Genomic DNA, 14,728 nt, shown 5'->3' with positions numbered 1-14,728 from the left:
AACCAGCAATGCTACCTCACCTCCTTTTCCTTTTTGCCTGTCCTTTCTGAATATTGAATACCCCTGGATGTTGAATTCCCAGCCTTGGTCACCCTGGAGCCATGTCTCCGTAATCCCAATTATATTATATCTGTTTACATCTATTTGCACAGCTAATTCATCCACCTTCTCACGAATGCTCCTCGCATTAAGACACAAAGCCTTCAGGCTTGTTTTTCTAACACTCTTAGCCCTTTTAGAATTATTATTTACTGTGGCCCTGATTGATTTACGCCCTTGATTTCTCTGCCTGCCACTTTTGCTGTTCTCCTTCCTGTCTTTTGCTTCTATCCTTGCTTCCCTTTCCTCTGTCTCCCTGCACAGGTTCCCAACCCCCTGCCATTTTAGTTTAAACCCTCCCCAACAGCACTAGCAAACACTCCCACTAGGAAATTTTCCTTCACGTTTATGCAATTCCCTCTTAAACATTGATTGATTTGGTTTCAATAGACACCTGTGATGATGCAATTCATATTCTCATAATTATGGAAAATGTTTCTACTAGCTTTCCCTTTTATGGTGCTTGTACTAATCCTAAATTTGTGCTGCCTTTTCACCAAACAGTGTAAATTACTCTATACTATTTACCCAAACAAACCCTTTCTCTAAAATTGAACTCTTCTGTTAGACACGTAGGAACAGCAGTCGGTCATTTAGCCCCTCGAATGTGTTCCCCCATTCAGTGAGATCATGGCTGACCTGTACCTTAACTCCATCCACCTGTTTTGACTCCATATTCTTTTATACCCTTGTCTGGCAAAAATCTGTCTATCTCCAGTTTAAAATTATTAATTGAGCTAGCATACTGCTTTTTTTGTAGGAGAGTTCCACACTCCTACCACCCTTTGCATGAAGAAGTGTTTCCTAACTTCTCTCCTGAATGGCCTGGCTCTGATTTTAAAATTATTCCCCCTTGTCTTAGACTCTCACACCAGCAGAAAAGGTTTCTCTCTACCCTATCAATTCCTTTCCAGATCCTAGAAAAGTCAATCAAATCACCCCTTAAACAAGGTTTATATTCCCTAGAATATAGGTGGTTATGTAAAATCTCCTCATAATCTAATCCTTGGAGCCTAGGTAACATTCTGGTGAGTCTGTGCTGCATTCTTTCCAAGGCCAATATATCCTTTTTAAGGTGCGGTGCCCAGAACTGTGCACAGTACTCCAGATGTGGTCAAACCAGGGCTTTGTATAGTTGTAGCAAAACTTTCTCCTTTATATTCTAGTCCTCTAATTATGAAGGCTAAAATTCCATTAGCCTTTTTGATTTTTTTTGTTCCTGACTACTACATTTTAGTGATCTGTGTACACGTAGCCCTAGATCTCTTTGGACCTTCACTGTTCCTAGCTTTTCACCATATAAATAATATTCAGATCTATTTTGGTCCAAAATGGATGACCTCACACTTGCCCATGTTGAAATCCACCTGCCACAGTTTTGCCCACTCACTTAATCTATCAATGTCTCTTTTTAATTAGGTCCACCGTGATATTTTTTGTTCTAGTGAATAGAGCTTTAGTTTTTCCAAGTATATAATCAAATCTATATCCCCTCATCCCTGATTATACAGATTTATTATGATGTATCTTTAACATGGCTCTAAATATCTTTCCTATAATGGGGTGCTCAAGACTGCACACAGTACTCCAGTTGTGGCCTAATCAGTGTTTTGTAGAAATTCATCACCTGCTTGCTTTTGTGTACTGCACCCTGTACATAAAACCTAGAACCCCATATGTCCTTTGTTCAGCTTGTTCTATCTGCATCCCTGCTTTTAAAGATCTATGTATCAGTACCCCCTAGATCTATGTTCCTCCAGTCCACTTTGCTGATTATGGTATGTTCTTATTTTCTTTTTTCACCAAATGCATTGGGGATATTCTATTTTGTTAAAGGACAATTTGTGTACCCAATTCAAATTAGTAATAAAATTGTCCTTTCCACTTAGTCAGATTATTTTAGCACATGTCGTGGTTCATGGGCAAGTCTTAATTTCCCATACCTTAGAGAGTGTCTGTCTTAGCCTTGAGATCTAGGTAAACTTTCAGTAAAATGCCTAGGATTATAAAACAAAGTCTTCTTGGTGCATTGCCTTTAGCTATTGGACATATCCTATGCCTTCATATGTGATCTCTCCTAATTGATGAGCGAATAGAGCATCACACCATCAGAACTCATAAATAAATTCCCTTAATGATTTTTAAATTTAAAATAACAGGCAAACCAGCAAATAGTAACAAGACAGATAGATATATATTTATCATAGCCATCCTTCCACCTACCTCTAGTGGAAAAACAAAAGGATCACAACTAAGTTAACTCTTGGTAAATAATTTTCATATTACACATGATTTCTTTTACATTTCTTACCTGTGAGAATCTGCACTAATTTAAATGATCTATTGGAAGCTTCAAACCGATTTGCATGTCTTTGATTTCAAACTTATTAATTCTTTGAGATTTTCAAACTGACTCCCAGATTCAAACTGAGCAACTGTTTTTATAACCCAGAAAAGAGTTGTTGGGAATTTCTTGATTTTAAATATTCAATCACTCAAATTTAGAAATGGAACATTCAGTCATATACAAACTGAGCCAATCATGCTGCTGTAGCGGTTCGTGTAGATCGCCACTAAATAAGAGAGTTTGACTTCGACGAACTATAAATAAGTTGTTTATTTACAGGAACAGGCTAATTACATCAGGTAAGATAGCAGGTAAGATGGCTGACTGTAGGAGCACCGTGGTGTAGGTCTTGTCCCAGTGGGGACTCCACGAGGACTGAGTTCGCAGTCCTGTGGAGAGCGTGATGACGTCATCACGTTGCTCGCGTTTCCCGCGCTTAGGGCGTCACGTGATGCGTGTCGTTGCGTCGCTGGCCGTTGAGGCCGAAGTCGGGAGGCCGGGCTGTGCTGGTGCTTGCTGCAGGAGCGGAAGATCGCGTCGCTCCTGTCGGCTGGCCGTTGAGGCCGAAGACGCTAGGCCGGGCTGTGCTGGCGCACGCACATCACGTCGTACGTGACGTGACGTCAGCGCGCTAGGGCGCGCCTTAAAGGGGCAATGGCCCCAACAGGTAATTTAAAAGGGCAATGGCCCCAAAAGGTAAGTTAAAGGGAATTATGTGTCTCAATGTAAGGGACAACCAGTGGTACCGCCACACTGCATTGTTTCAGGTATCATTTCTTTCTACAGTCTGTAACTGATGAAATTTGCAACATTGTATAAAATCAAGCGTGGCACAAGAATTTTGCTGCATCTTGTGTCCTGAATGGCTTCATTCATTTGCAAGAGTGGTGTAATGTAGTTTAAAAGCTGCAAATAATAAAATGTTCACTGATGGTCAATGAGTACTCCACTGGTTGCTGCACTTGTTCTGAATTTTCTGATGCTAAATTGCTGTTTAGTGTTGCCATCAAGCTGATTCTAACATTCATAACATTTTAAATGGGTTATATTTTGTGAATGTATTACTGTAAAACTGTCATGCAATTTAGTGTGTATCCACAAAAATAAAAAATGCTCTACTGCAGTACCAGGTTAATTGACTGATTTTTGAGTCTCCTCTGTAGGCAGTGGAGCTTTGCTCAACATGAGTGTGAATTACAATAGGGCTATAGTTGCTTAGAAATGGGAGTGAATTTATAAAAGTAGGTGTAAAGATAGTCAAATCACAATGGAACATGATTCTTCTTGACCTGCTGGAACTAAGGAAATATAGCAGAAGCAATTGAATGAAGACTATATATTTAACTATGCTGGGATTGTGCTGTTATCAAGGAACAAACCTCACACAATATTTCTTCAGGAGATTAAATAAATTGAGTGAGCACAATTTATATATACTGTAGTCTGGAAAGAATGGGCACAGAATCTTTCTCATTCCAAACTTGCTTGTGCTTCTAAAGGGCTAATTAGGCAATTTAAATTCAGACGATTTAATGAATGCAGAACTCGTACGAGAGGTGCAGCAAGGGGTGTCCAACATTGTAATATATCAAGGCCATAACCAAAATCCCTGTTGCATTTAGTGAGAAAGGTAGTCGGTATTCTATTTAGAAACCATAGAAAACATCCAAACTGTCTATCGTGGACAGCCATCGCTAAACTCAGCATTTGATCTGGCGCTAGCACATGTAACAAATTATTCTAAACATATTCCTTGTGCCAGTTTTCTTGAACCTTGAATCTAATATTGGACATGCCAGCCTAAATGGGCTCCTATGTTTAGAATTGCAGATGATTGGTTATGAATAGATTGAAAAGTGTAACATTTTTTGTTCAACGTTCTCATACTGAGGAAGGCGAAATTTGAAATATACTTAATTAGATTTCTGTACGCTGCATTTTCACAGGATGTTAGCTGTAATGAGATTCAAATCCTCCCTCACCAAATGGAAAAACTTCAGTCGCTCAGAGAATTAAATATACGGAGGAACCATCTGCAGGTGCTACCTGAGGGTAAGAAGATAACATTTGTGCACTTCACTTTCCCTTAAGAGTGCAGGTTTGTTGGAATCTGCATATTGATGTATTTGTCTCCTTTTTCCAGAATTAGCAGAACTTCCTCTGGTAAAATTAGACTTTTCCTGCAATAAAGTGACCGAAATACCCACCTGTTTTAGAAAACTGAGATACCTTCAGGTTATAATATTAGATAACAACCCAATGCAGTCGCCTCCAGCACAGGTTTGTATAAAATCATAAGTATGTAAACTTTTCCAAATAATTTGAATTGACACAGCTGTGTTTATTGTATGACATTTGAATACTATTCATTATTTAATTTCTGTATGAATGTGCTGCATTTAGTTGCTTAAAAATATAAACCTTTTCATTCTCTGCAGATTTGTCTAAAAGGTAAAGTGCACATATTCAAATTCCTGAATATCCAATCATGCCGGATAGACAAGAAGCCAGATTCTCTGGATCTCCCCTCTTTGGATAAGAGAGCACTTCCTCAACCTCTTACAGACAGGTTACTTTGGGTTACTTCTTTTGAATAGAACGTATTGTGTAGAAGCTAATAAAGCACATATTGTATAGAAGCTAATAAAGCATTGTGATGCTGATTTTAAAATGAAGACACTTTCTATTTTCCTGTACACATGCATATGTGTGTGTGTGAGCAGAAGAGAATGAAAGTTCTCAAGTAAATGAGGGTACATTTTGTAATTGTTTCTTGGTCCATTGGCTGAGAAATGGCTAAGCCATTTCTGAGGGTGCAACAAGACTGGAAATGTGCTTGGTGGTTGATTCCACAGTAGCTGTTCAAAAAGCTTTTGAGCAGACTTCTATGAATTACCAATTTTTGAAAAAAGATGTAATGGCTGAACAGGGACAAATCATATTTACACCATAGCTAAAAAATATTATCGTAACTATAAAATTTAGAAATCTCGTAAGTTGACAAAGTTGATGTCTTTATCTTAGTTTCTGTAATAAATGCCAAAAAACTAATGTACAGTATTGATCACTGGTAATGTTGCAGCCCAATTGAAATCCAACACAATACTCTATTAAGTTCTTGATAATTTGTTAAGATGGGGTGAGGCAATTTCACCACAGGGAGCAGACATAGGAAATTCAAGCCACTCTTCACAACAGCTGACTATAGTGTAGAATTTGCAGAGATTTCGGAGTAGTTCCACAGCTTGTTCTCAGTGCATGGAATGGATTGCAAAGATTGAATTAAAAAGCCTTGGTGTTGCTATTGAGCGGTTTTGCTTCCTTGCCAAAATTGTTGTATATGAAATGTGGGAATTGTTAAAGGTTTGATTTTGTTTTTCACCCACTGTTCTATGTTGTATGATAATATTTGCTTATTTTTCAGCATGGAAGATTTTTATCCAGCTAAAAACCACGGTCCTGACTCGGGCATTGGTAGTGATAATGGTGATAAGCGGTTGTCCACAACTGAAGTGAGTTCTCTAACCATTTAATGCAGCTCGGAGTTTCTTGTTAATAGCTTCCTCTCTTTTTGATGGGTGTGCACTAACCTCAAGACTGTAAAAGCATCAATTTTCCATTGATTAACCCTAGTAATAACTCCTGTTTGGTTTATCGTTGATGTTTCTTTGCAGAAATAGTGCTTTTCATTTGAATGTAAGTTTTAACACTTTTTGGACCAGAAATGGACTGTGGATACACATTGGGAACCCCAGTGCAATATTATTTAGTTGATTCTGATCATAGGTTGGAAAATGGATCTAAGTGTATTAAGCATACCGTGGGTTAGGGTAACCTGACATGTAGTGAGTAGCGACATAATGGTAAAAAAATCATTGCCTCTATCACAGTCATGACTGCAATGAGACCCTTGTTCTAAGCAGTATCGCTATTAGGTGAACATTTAAGTGTGTGCTGATTTTTCTTGTACATGGATGAAGGAAAAGCAGCCATTGGAATTCAAACAATATTCTGTTGTTTGTTTAAGAAAAATAAGTTCAGTACAAATTGTAGCTCATGGCATTAAGAGGGTGAACAAAGCAGCCTGTGTAAATTGAGGTTATGAATATTAATGTTCCCTGTCTAGGTAGCTCTATGGGTATAGGTCTGAATGTAGTATGGTCATGGAAAGAAATAACACTGCTTAGTAACTTGCTCTTCTATTTTATTTTTGTTGGCTTCTTCCTACTTGCAGGAATGGTGGTTGTGCTTACTATGTGTATCTTTGAACTTTTCCAAATTGATGAGAAATAACCAGTACTGTAGCAGAGACTCTTCTTCCTAAGGAATTGTAGAAATGGGATCAAAAGAAGTTTCTTGTATCGGGCAATCCTCCAACACACTTGAGCCGCAAGCTCCTGGAAAAATCCTAACTACTTTTGTGCTGATTGGTACCTTAATCTGGTGCGGGAAGTCTATAGGAAGTTTCATTCTGAGCATTTCAGAATACCTAATGGCTATAATTTAAGCATAATCTTGGCCATTAGCTCAGCCAAGCATTTTGATGAACTTGAAACCCTTACTTTATGGCCCAGAAATTCGGGTCGGGGGCTTCCCACGGGTGTAAGCCCCCGACCTGCACTTATTTGCGCACTGGCCGTTGAGCTGTGGGCCCCCGTGGAATTCCGATCCTGGGCCTGCTCCAACTGCCGGCACGCAGTGCTTGCGTATCCCAGGGGCGCGGTTAGTTTGATGCGTCCCCTGGGATCACGTGGGCCATGGAGAGCCAATCGGAGCAGGGAATGCCCATTCATAAGGACCTGTCAAAACTTATAAATACTACAGGCCCCAAAACATCACTAAATCTTCAAGTACATTTTTTTTTAAAAACACATTTTTAAAATAAACTATAAATTACATGAAATAACTATTTTAAACAATTTAAATTTTTGAAAAAACTAATTTTATTTTCTAACGGGGCTAAAAATAAACCTACCTTGCTTTAAAGTATTTAAAAATAATAAACCTGTGGAAATTTTTTTAAAATTTTAATTAATTCACACCTTGTAAAAAGCAGGCCTTACGCCTGCTTTCTATATCTGTAACTTCTGGAGACTTACCCTCCCGGGAAAACCTGCAAAAAAAAATGTAAGTTCGATGCACACGTGCAGCTTCTCCTGCGCACGCGTTCGAACTCTGAACCCCTGCTTTCAGGGGAACGGAAGTGCCGGTTTCCCGCGCATGCGCAGTGCATGCAGGAAACCGGCACTTCCATTGGGCCTACAGGTGAGTACCCTGTGTGTACTCACCTGTGGAGACCCGAAGTTCTGGGCCAAATTGACTCTTCAATTATGTTCTTGGGCCTTTACCAGAATTCTTAGCAAAGATTGCATCTTGTTTTGGTACAAATTTAATATTGAATTCATTGTGCTTTAAACCCAAGTAAGGTCAATGGTCTGATACTGTTATCTTCTGCATGCAGGGCTTCAGACAGATTTCTTATTGTTTAGCAAGAACTGAGAAAGTGAAGAATTTTTGATTAGTATGATTTCAAGGTAGCTTACTGATGTTTGCCGGTCTATGGGGAAAGAGCAGGGATGTGGGACTAATTGGATAGCTCTTTCTAAGAGCTGGCACAGATACGATGGGCCAAATGGCTGCCTTCTGTGCAGCTAATGCTTAAAAATCAAAAATGCAACGTTCTGGCTTGATGGAGAGTCATACTATGTGACTAGGGTGGCTTCTTTGGCAGAGGTCATCAAACCTTAAGAGTATTTTCTGTGTGGCTGCTTAATTTGTTTGCCAAATTATAACCGTGCATTCTAAGCTTGCTTTGACAAAAATGTCCAGCAAGTGTCAGTAGAGAATGGGTGCTGTTGTGTGCGCTTTGTGCTTTCTATTTTTCAGTGGCACTCCTAACTGGCATTCAGCTTTGGATATTGCTTGCCAATTCTCCAAAGTGCCTGGTACCAAGGAGCAGGCACAAGTAAAGAATGGATTTTATTTCACTTGTTAAGAATTTGAATCTATTTAGATTTCATTTCTCATTCAGTTGTGCGTTGTTTCCTGGTTGAACAGTGCTGCTGTTTTTTTTCTGGCTTGACTAAGCAAGTTAGCCATGTGCATTTGATTGCAAATAATTGTCATATTTGGATAATTGTGCATCTTTCTGAGAAGGCTGTTATTTTTTTAAAATTCCAATATTGTAATATATCTCCTTGGGTTCTTTTACAGAGATTCTTGTTTAGTTCATTTGTAGACCCACATTTTTAAAGAGTTTAATATCGGTCACCAGGATTGAGGAGGCAGCTTTAACATTGTAAGAATGGGTAACAAGTACACGGATGCTGCTCTCCTATGATCCAAATTAAAAAAGTACAAGTATGAAAGCACCTCTAAGCTTTTGGGGTTTTCACTTTGACTGCCTTTGTTTTGCATACTTTTACCTCCTGTTTGAACGTTGGATTGTGCCTAGACTTCCTCATAGTTAAAAATATTTGTTTAGTCATGTACAAATTATTTAAAATTGATAGAGATAAAGTTCCCAGGCCATACTGAGTGAGGAAGTTGGTTGCCTTCTGTATTACTATTTTTGGACTACCCACATATTGAATCCCTACAGGTAGTCAAAAAGTAGTCGTACAAAAGATTTAAATTTCAGGTACAGAAAGTAGGGGGGAAATCCTTCCTGAAACTTTGTTTTTAAGTGATTAATATGTCTAATGAGGTTCAAAATCATACTAATAACTAACTAATAGTCAACTTCAAATCAAATACCCATGTAGAAATGGAATTCGGAGGTGAATCCAGTATATTTACACCAAAATGTGAACTGTGCTCAATTGGGAACTATGGAATACATTGACTCATTATAGGAGAGATCTTTATAATAGTGACTTTTGTGCTTCAGTTCTATATTCCATTGTTCAGTACGGAGTATCCACTGTTCACAAAAGAAGAATTTTGATATATTCCATCTCGGCTGCTGATGCTGTTATCCAGTGAATTTGTATCCTTCGAGCTCTGGTTCCTGTTTAATATGCTAAGATGATATGCAAATCTTTTTCAGCATCATAAAAATCTACAAAACCTGATTTGCTGCTGTGATTTTATTAGAATCTGGTGGTATTAATTGAAATTAATTTGAAATAGTTTTAACTTGAGCTTTTTTCCCCATACATTCTTTTTGGGGTAGCGATAGGTGCACTTCAGAGATGTCCAGTTCAGTGAGTAACCCCATAGCTACTGACACCATTCAGCCAGCAAGAATTGGGCTTATTTGTTGGCTTGTAATATGGTAAATAACATACTCTAGTTCATCTGATTTACATAAGAACATAAGAAATATGAGCAGGAGTAGGGCATTCAGCCCCTCGAGCCTGCTCCGCCATTCAATAAGATCATGGCTGATCTTCTACCTCAACTCCACTTTCCTGCACTATCCCCATATCCCTCGATTCCCTTAATATCCAAAAATCTTATCGATCTCTGTCTTGAATATACTCAACGACTGAGCCTCCATAGCTCACTGGGGTAGAGAGTTCCAAAGATTCACCACCCTCTTGAGTGAAGAAATTCCTCCTCGGCTCCATCCTAAACGGCCGACCCCTTATTCTGAGACTGCAACCCCTGGTTCTAGACTCCCCAGCCAGGGGAAACTTCCTCCCTGCATCTACCCTGTCAAGCCCTGTAAGAATTTTGTATGTTTCAATGAGATCACCCGTCATTCTTCTAAACTGAGAATATAGGCCTAGTCTACTCAATCTCTCCTCAAAAGACAATCCCCCCATCCCAGGAATCAGTCTGGTGAACCTTCATTGCACTTCCTCTATGGTAAGTATATCCTTCCTTAGGTAAGGAGACCAAAACTGTACACAATACTCCGGGTGTGGTCTCACCAGGGCACTATATAATTGCAGTAAGACGTCTTTACTCTTATACTCAAATCCTTGTAATAAAGGCCAACATACCATTTGCTTTCCTAATTGCTTGCTGTACTTGCATGTTAACTTTCAGTGATTCGTGTACAAAGATACCCAGGTCCCTCTGAACACCAACATTTCCCAATCTCTTTTTTAAAAAAAATACTCTGCTTTTCTATTTTTCCCACCAAGTGGATAACTTCTCATTTCTCCACATTATATTCCATTTGCCATGTTCTTGCCCACTCACATAGCTTATCTATATCCCCTTGAAGCCTCTTTGCATCCTCACAACTTGTATTCCCACCCAGCTTTGTATTACATTATCAACAAACTTGGATATATTACATTTGGTCCCCTCATCCAAATCATTGATATAGATTCAATTTCTGAGGCACTGCAATGATCCTTGCGATACCCCACTAGTTACCTGCCAACCCGAAAGTGACCCATTTATTCCTACTCTGTTTTCTGTCCGTTAACCAATCCTCAATCCATGCTAGTAGATTACCCCCAATCCCATGAGCCCTAATTTTGTTTAATCTCTTGTGTGGCATCTTATCGAATGCCTTCTGAAAATGCAAATATATCTCATCCACTGGCTTCCACCTTATCTATTCTGCTAGTTACAACCTCAAAAAAACTCTTAACAGATTCGTCAAACACGATTTCCCTTTCATAAATCCGTGTTGACTCTGCCCAATCCTATTATTATTTTCTAAGTGCCCTGTTACCACGTTCTTAATAATAGATTCTATCATTTTCCCTACTACTGTTGTCAGGCTAACTGGTCTGTAGTTCCCCGTTTTCTCTCTCCCTCCTTTCTTAAATAGTGGGGTTATATTTGCTACCTTCCAATCCTTGGGAACTGTTCTAGAATCTATGGAATTTGGAAAATGACAACCAATACATCCACTATCTCTATAGCCACCTCTTTCAAAACCCTAGGATGTAGGCCATCAGGTCCAGGGGATTTATCGGCTTTCAGTCCCATTAATTTCTCCAGTACTATTTTTTGACTTACTAATTTCTTTCAGTTCCTCATTCTCGCTGGAGCCTTGGTTCTCCACTATTTCCGGAAATTTTTTGCATCTTCCGTGAAGTCAGACACAGTATTTGTTTAATTTCTTGCCATTTCCTTATTCCGCATTATAATTTCTCTTGTCTCAGCCTGTAAGGGACCCACATTTACTTTCACTAATCTTTTCCTTTTTGCATACCTATAGAAGCTTTTACAGTCTGGTTTTATGTCTCTCGCTAGTTTACTCTCATTCTATTTTCCCTTTCTTTATCCATTTCTTGATCCTCCCAATCCTCAAGCTTACTATTTTTGGCAACATTAGAAGCCTCTTCCTTTGATTTAATACTATCTTTAACTTCCCTTGTTAGCCACGGTTGGACCACTTTTCCTGTGGGATTTTTGTGCCTTAAAGGAATGTATATTTGTTTTAAATTATTTATTAATTCTTTAAATGCTAGCCATTGCTTCTCTACCGTCGTACCTTTTAATGTAGTTTCCCAATCTACCTTGGCCAACTCGCCCTTTATAACTACGTAGTTTGCTTTGTTTAGGTTTAAGACCCTAGTTTCGGATTTAACTAACTCACTAAAATTCTATCATATTATGGTCACTCTTCCCTAAAGGCCCCTTTACTAACCCTTTCTCATTGCACAATACTAGATCTAAAATAGCCTGTTCCCTAGTTGGTTCCTCAACATACTGATCTAGAAAACTATCTTGCATACATTCCATGAATTTGTCCTCCACACTATTACTGCAAATTTGGTTTGCCCAGTCTATATGTGGATTAAAGTCCCTCATGATTACTGTATTACCCTTGTTACATATGCCTCTAATTTCATGATTTATACTCTGCCCTACATTACAACTACTATTTGGGGGCCTATAAACAACTCCCACCAATGTTTTCTGCCCCTTGCTGTTTCTTAGTTCCACCCAAACGGATTCTACTTCTTGATTTTCGGAGTGAAGATCCTTTCTCTCTACTGTCTTTATCCCATCCTTTATTATCAGGGCTACCCCTCCTCCTTTTTAATTTTGACTATCTCTTATAAAGTTAAGTATCCTGGAATATTTAGTTCCCAACCTTGGCCACTTTGCAACCATGTCTCCGTAATGGCTATTAGATCAATCCTATTAATTTCTATCTGCGTTATTAATTCAAATATTTTGTTGCGAATGCTTCACACATTCAAAAGTAGTGCCTTTAGCTTTGACTTATTTCTATTTTTCCCTGATGTCACCTTAGTCACTGATGCTTTATTACCTTTGTTACTCTCTCTGTCCCATCCTGACCCACTCTGCTTATTTTTACTCTGCTCTAAAGCCTTGACATTTGTCTTGCTGCTTTTAAATTTACTCTTTTCCTGAACCCTCCCACCCCCCTTCATTAGTTTAAAACCTTGTCCACTGCCCTAGTTATTCGGTTCGCCAGGACACTGGTCCCAGACCTGTTTAAACGGAGCCGGTTGCAATGGAACAGCTCCCTCTTTCCCCAGTACTGGCGCCAGTGCCCATGAACTGAAGCCCCTTTCTCCCACACCACTCAGCCATGCATTTAAACCTCTAATCTGTTTGTCACTATGCCAATTTGCATGTGGCTCAGGTAACAATCCAGAGATTATTACCTTTTGAGGTTCTGCTTTTTAATTTTGGATCCTAGAACCTCATTCCTAGTTCTACATATGCCGTTGGCTCCTACATGGAGTACGACAACTGGATCCTTCCCCTCTAAGTTCTCCTCCAGCCGCGAGGGGATGTCTTTAACCCTGGCTCCGGGCAGGCAACACAACCTTCAGAACTCTCGGTCAGGGCTGCAGTGAACAGTATCTATACCCCTGACTATACTGTCCCCTACCACAACTACATTCCCTTTCACTCCCCCCCACTTGAATGGCCTCCTGCACCATGGTGCCATGGTCATCTTGCTCATCCATCTTGCAGGCTTTTCCCTCATCCACACAGGCAGCAAGAGCCTCATACCTGTTCGACAAGGGCAAAGGCTGAGGCTCCTCCAGCACTGCACCTGGGGTTCCCTTACCTGCGTTGCAATCACACCCTCCTGTCCCTGACCACTAAGCAGACCTGTACCACTAGCTAACCCAAGGGGTGTGACTGCCTCCTGGATCAAAGTGTCCAGGTAACTCTCCCCCTCCCTGATGCCCTGCAATGTCTGCACCTCAGATTCCAGCTCAAAAACTCTGAGCTGAAGTTCCTCAAGATGCAGACACTTACTGCAAACATGGTTGTCCGGGATCACAATGCTCTCCACAAGCGCTCTCATGCTGTAGTTGCGGCACACCACCTGCACTGCCATCTCTATATGACCTTGTGTTATTTAATTAAATTTGTAATTAGGAAACTTCATTTACAGTGTAGTTTCTTTACTACTTACTTGATCTAGATTAAGTTATGAGTACTGAAATTAAATATCTACCTGTAACACACAGGACTACAAGTAGTGTAGGCAAAAAACAACAACTCCTGTCTCCTGTTCTCTGAATTCCCACTCTTTCCAAATTCCCAAATAAAACACTCTGTGCAGTGCTGATGGGCTCAGAAATGTATCCAGCTGATTAGTTAAAACAAAAGGGGAAAAAAATGCTTGAAATGCACAGCAGAGCCATCAGTCAAGAGAAACTACAGGATTACATTAAGACATGTATATGCTATACAGAATGTGGAAACATTCAACCAGGAGATGATTAGGGTATAGACTAGACATATTCCCACAGGAAAAGGGGGTGCAGCAAAAGCTTGAGTTCCTTAGATGAGTCAAGGAATGAAAATTAAAATGAGATTTTTAAGGAAGCATATGACAAATTTAATTCCAAGAATTCAAAAGAAATTCAAGCAAAGTCTAGAAATTAGTAGAGAAGCAAAAAATATTTGAAAGGTTGAGAGTGGTATCAAGAAAAATTGGCCAGCAACTTAAAAGGAAATAGTCAAGGGTTTTATGAAAATACAAAGTAGAGCAACAGTTAAAGAAAGGATAGAGTGCATTAGTGATCAAAAGGAGAAATCTTATGTAGGATGAATGTGAAGCAGAGATACTAAATCAGTAATAACAACAGAAAATGCTGGAAAAACTCAGCAGGCCAGGCAACATCCGTGGAGAGAGAAATAGAGTCAACGTTTCGGGTCTAAACCCTTCGTCAGGACTGAAAAAACACAGGAAATGAAACAGATTAAAAGGCCAGTTTGGGGGCTGGGAAATGGGGATGAAAGAACAAAAGAGAAGTGAAGAGACATTAAGAGGTATTCAAAACGAGACAATCTGAATGACAACCAAAAACTCCCATTCCTACTGGGGGAGGAGAGAAGCTGTGTAACACTGGCAGCACACTATGTTACAGCTTG

General features: G+C 39.5%; 1 protein-coding gene across 6 annotated transcripts in view; it reads left to right on the top strand.

Annotated features, from left to right (window-relative positions):
* lrch2 (leucine-rich repeats and calponin homology (CH) domain containing 2) overlaps window positions 1–14,728 on the top strand; it is a 203,225-nt gene that overhangs the window by 75,987 nt on the left and 112,510 nt on the right. For all 6 annotated transcript variants that reach the window (XM_085995737.1, XM_085995745.1, XM_085995730.1 and 3 more), the window contains exons 4-7: window positions 4,393–4,498; window positions 4,590–4,726; window positions 4,885–5,015; window positions 5,871–5,958. In XM_085995737.1, coding sequence (XP_085851863.1) covers window positions 4,393–4,498; window positions 4,590–4,726; window positions 4,885–5,015; window positions 5,871–5,958 — 462 coding nt within the window. The remainder of the gene's footprint in view (window positions 1–4,392; window positions 4,499–4,589; window positions 4,727–4,884; window positions 5,016–5,870; window positions 5,959–14,728) is intronic.

This window comes from Somniosus microcephalus, chromosome 1 (genome assembly GCF_052327205.1).
Source record: "Somniosus microcephalus isolate GS21.2 chromosome 1, FLI_Smic_1.0, whole genome shotgun sequence".
Taxonomy (NCBI): Eukaryota; Metazoa; Chordata; class Chondrichthyes; order Squaliformes; family Somniosidae; genus Somniosus; species Somniosus microcephalus.
Note: the sequence above shows the minus strand (reverse complement) of the source record. Positions and strands in the feature narration are given on the sequence as shown.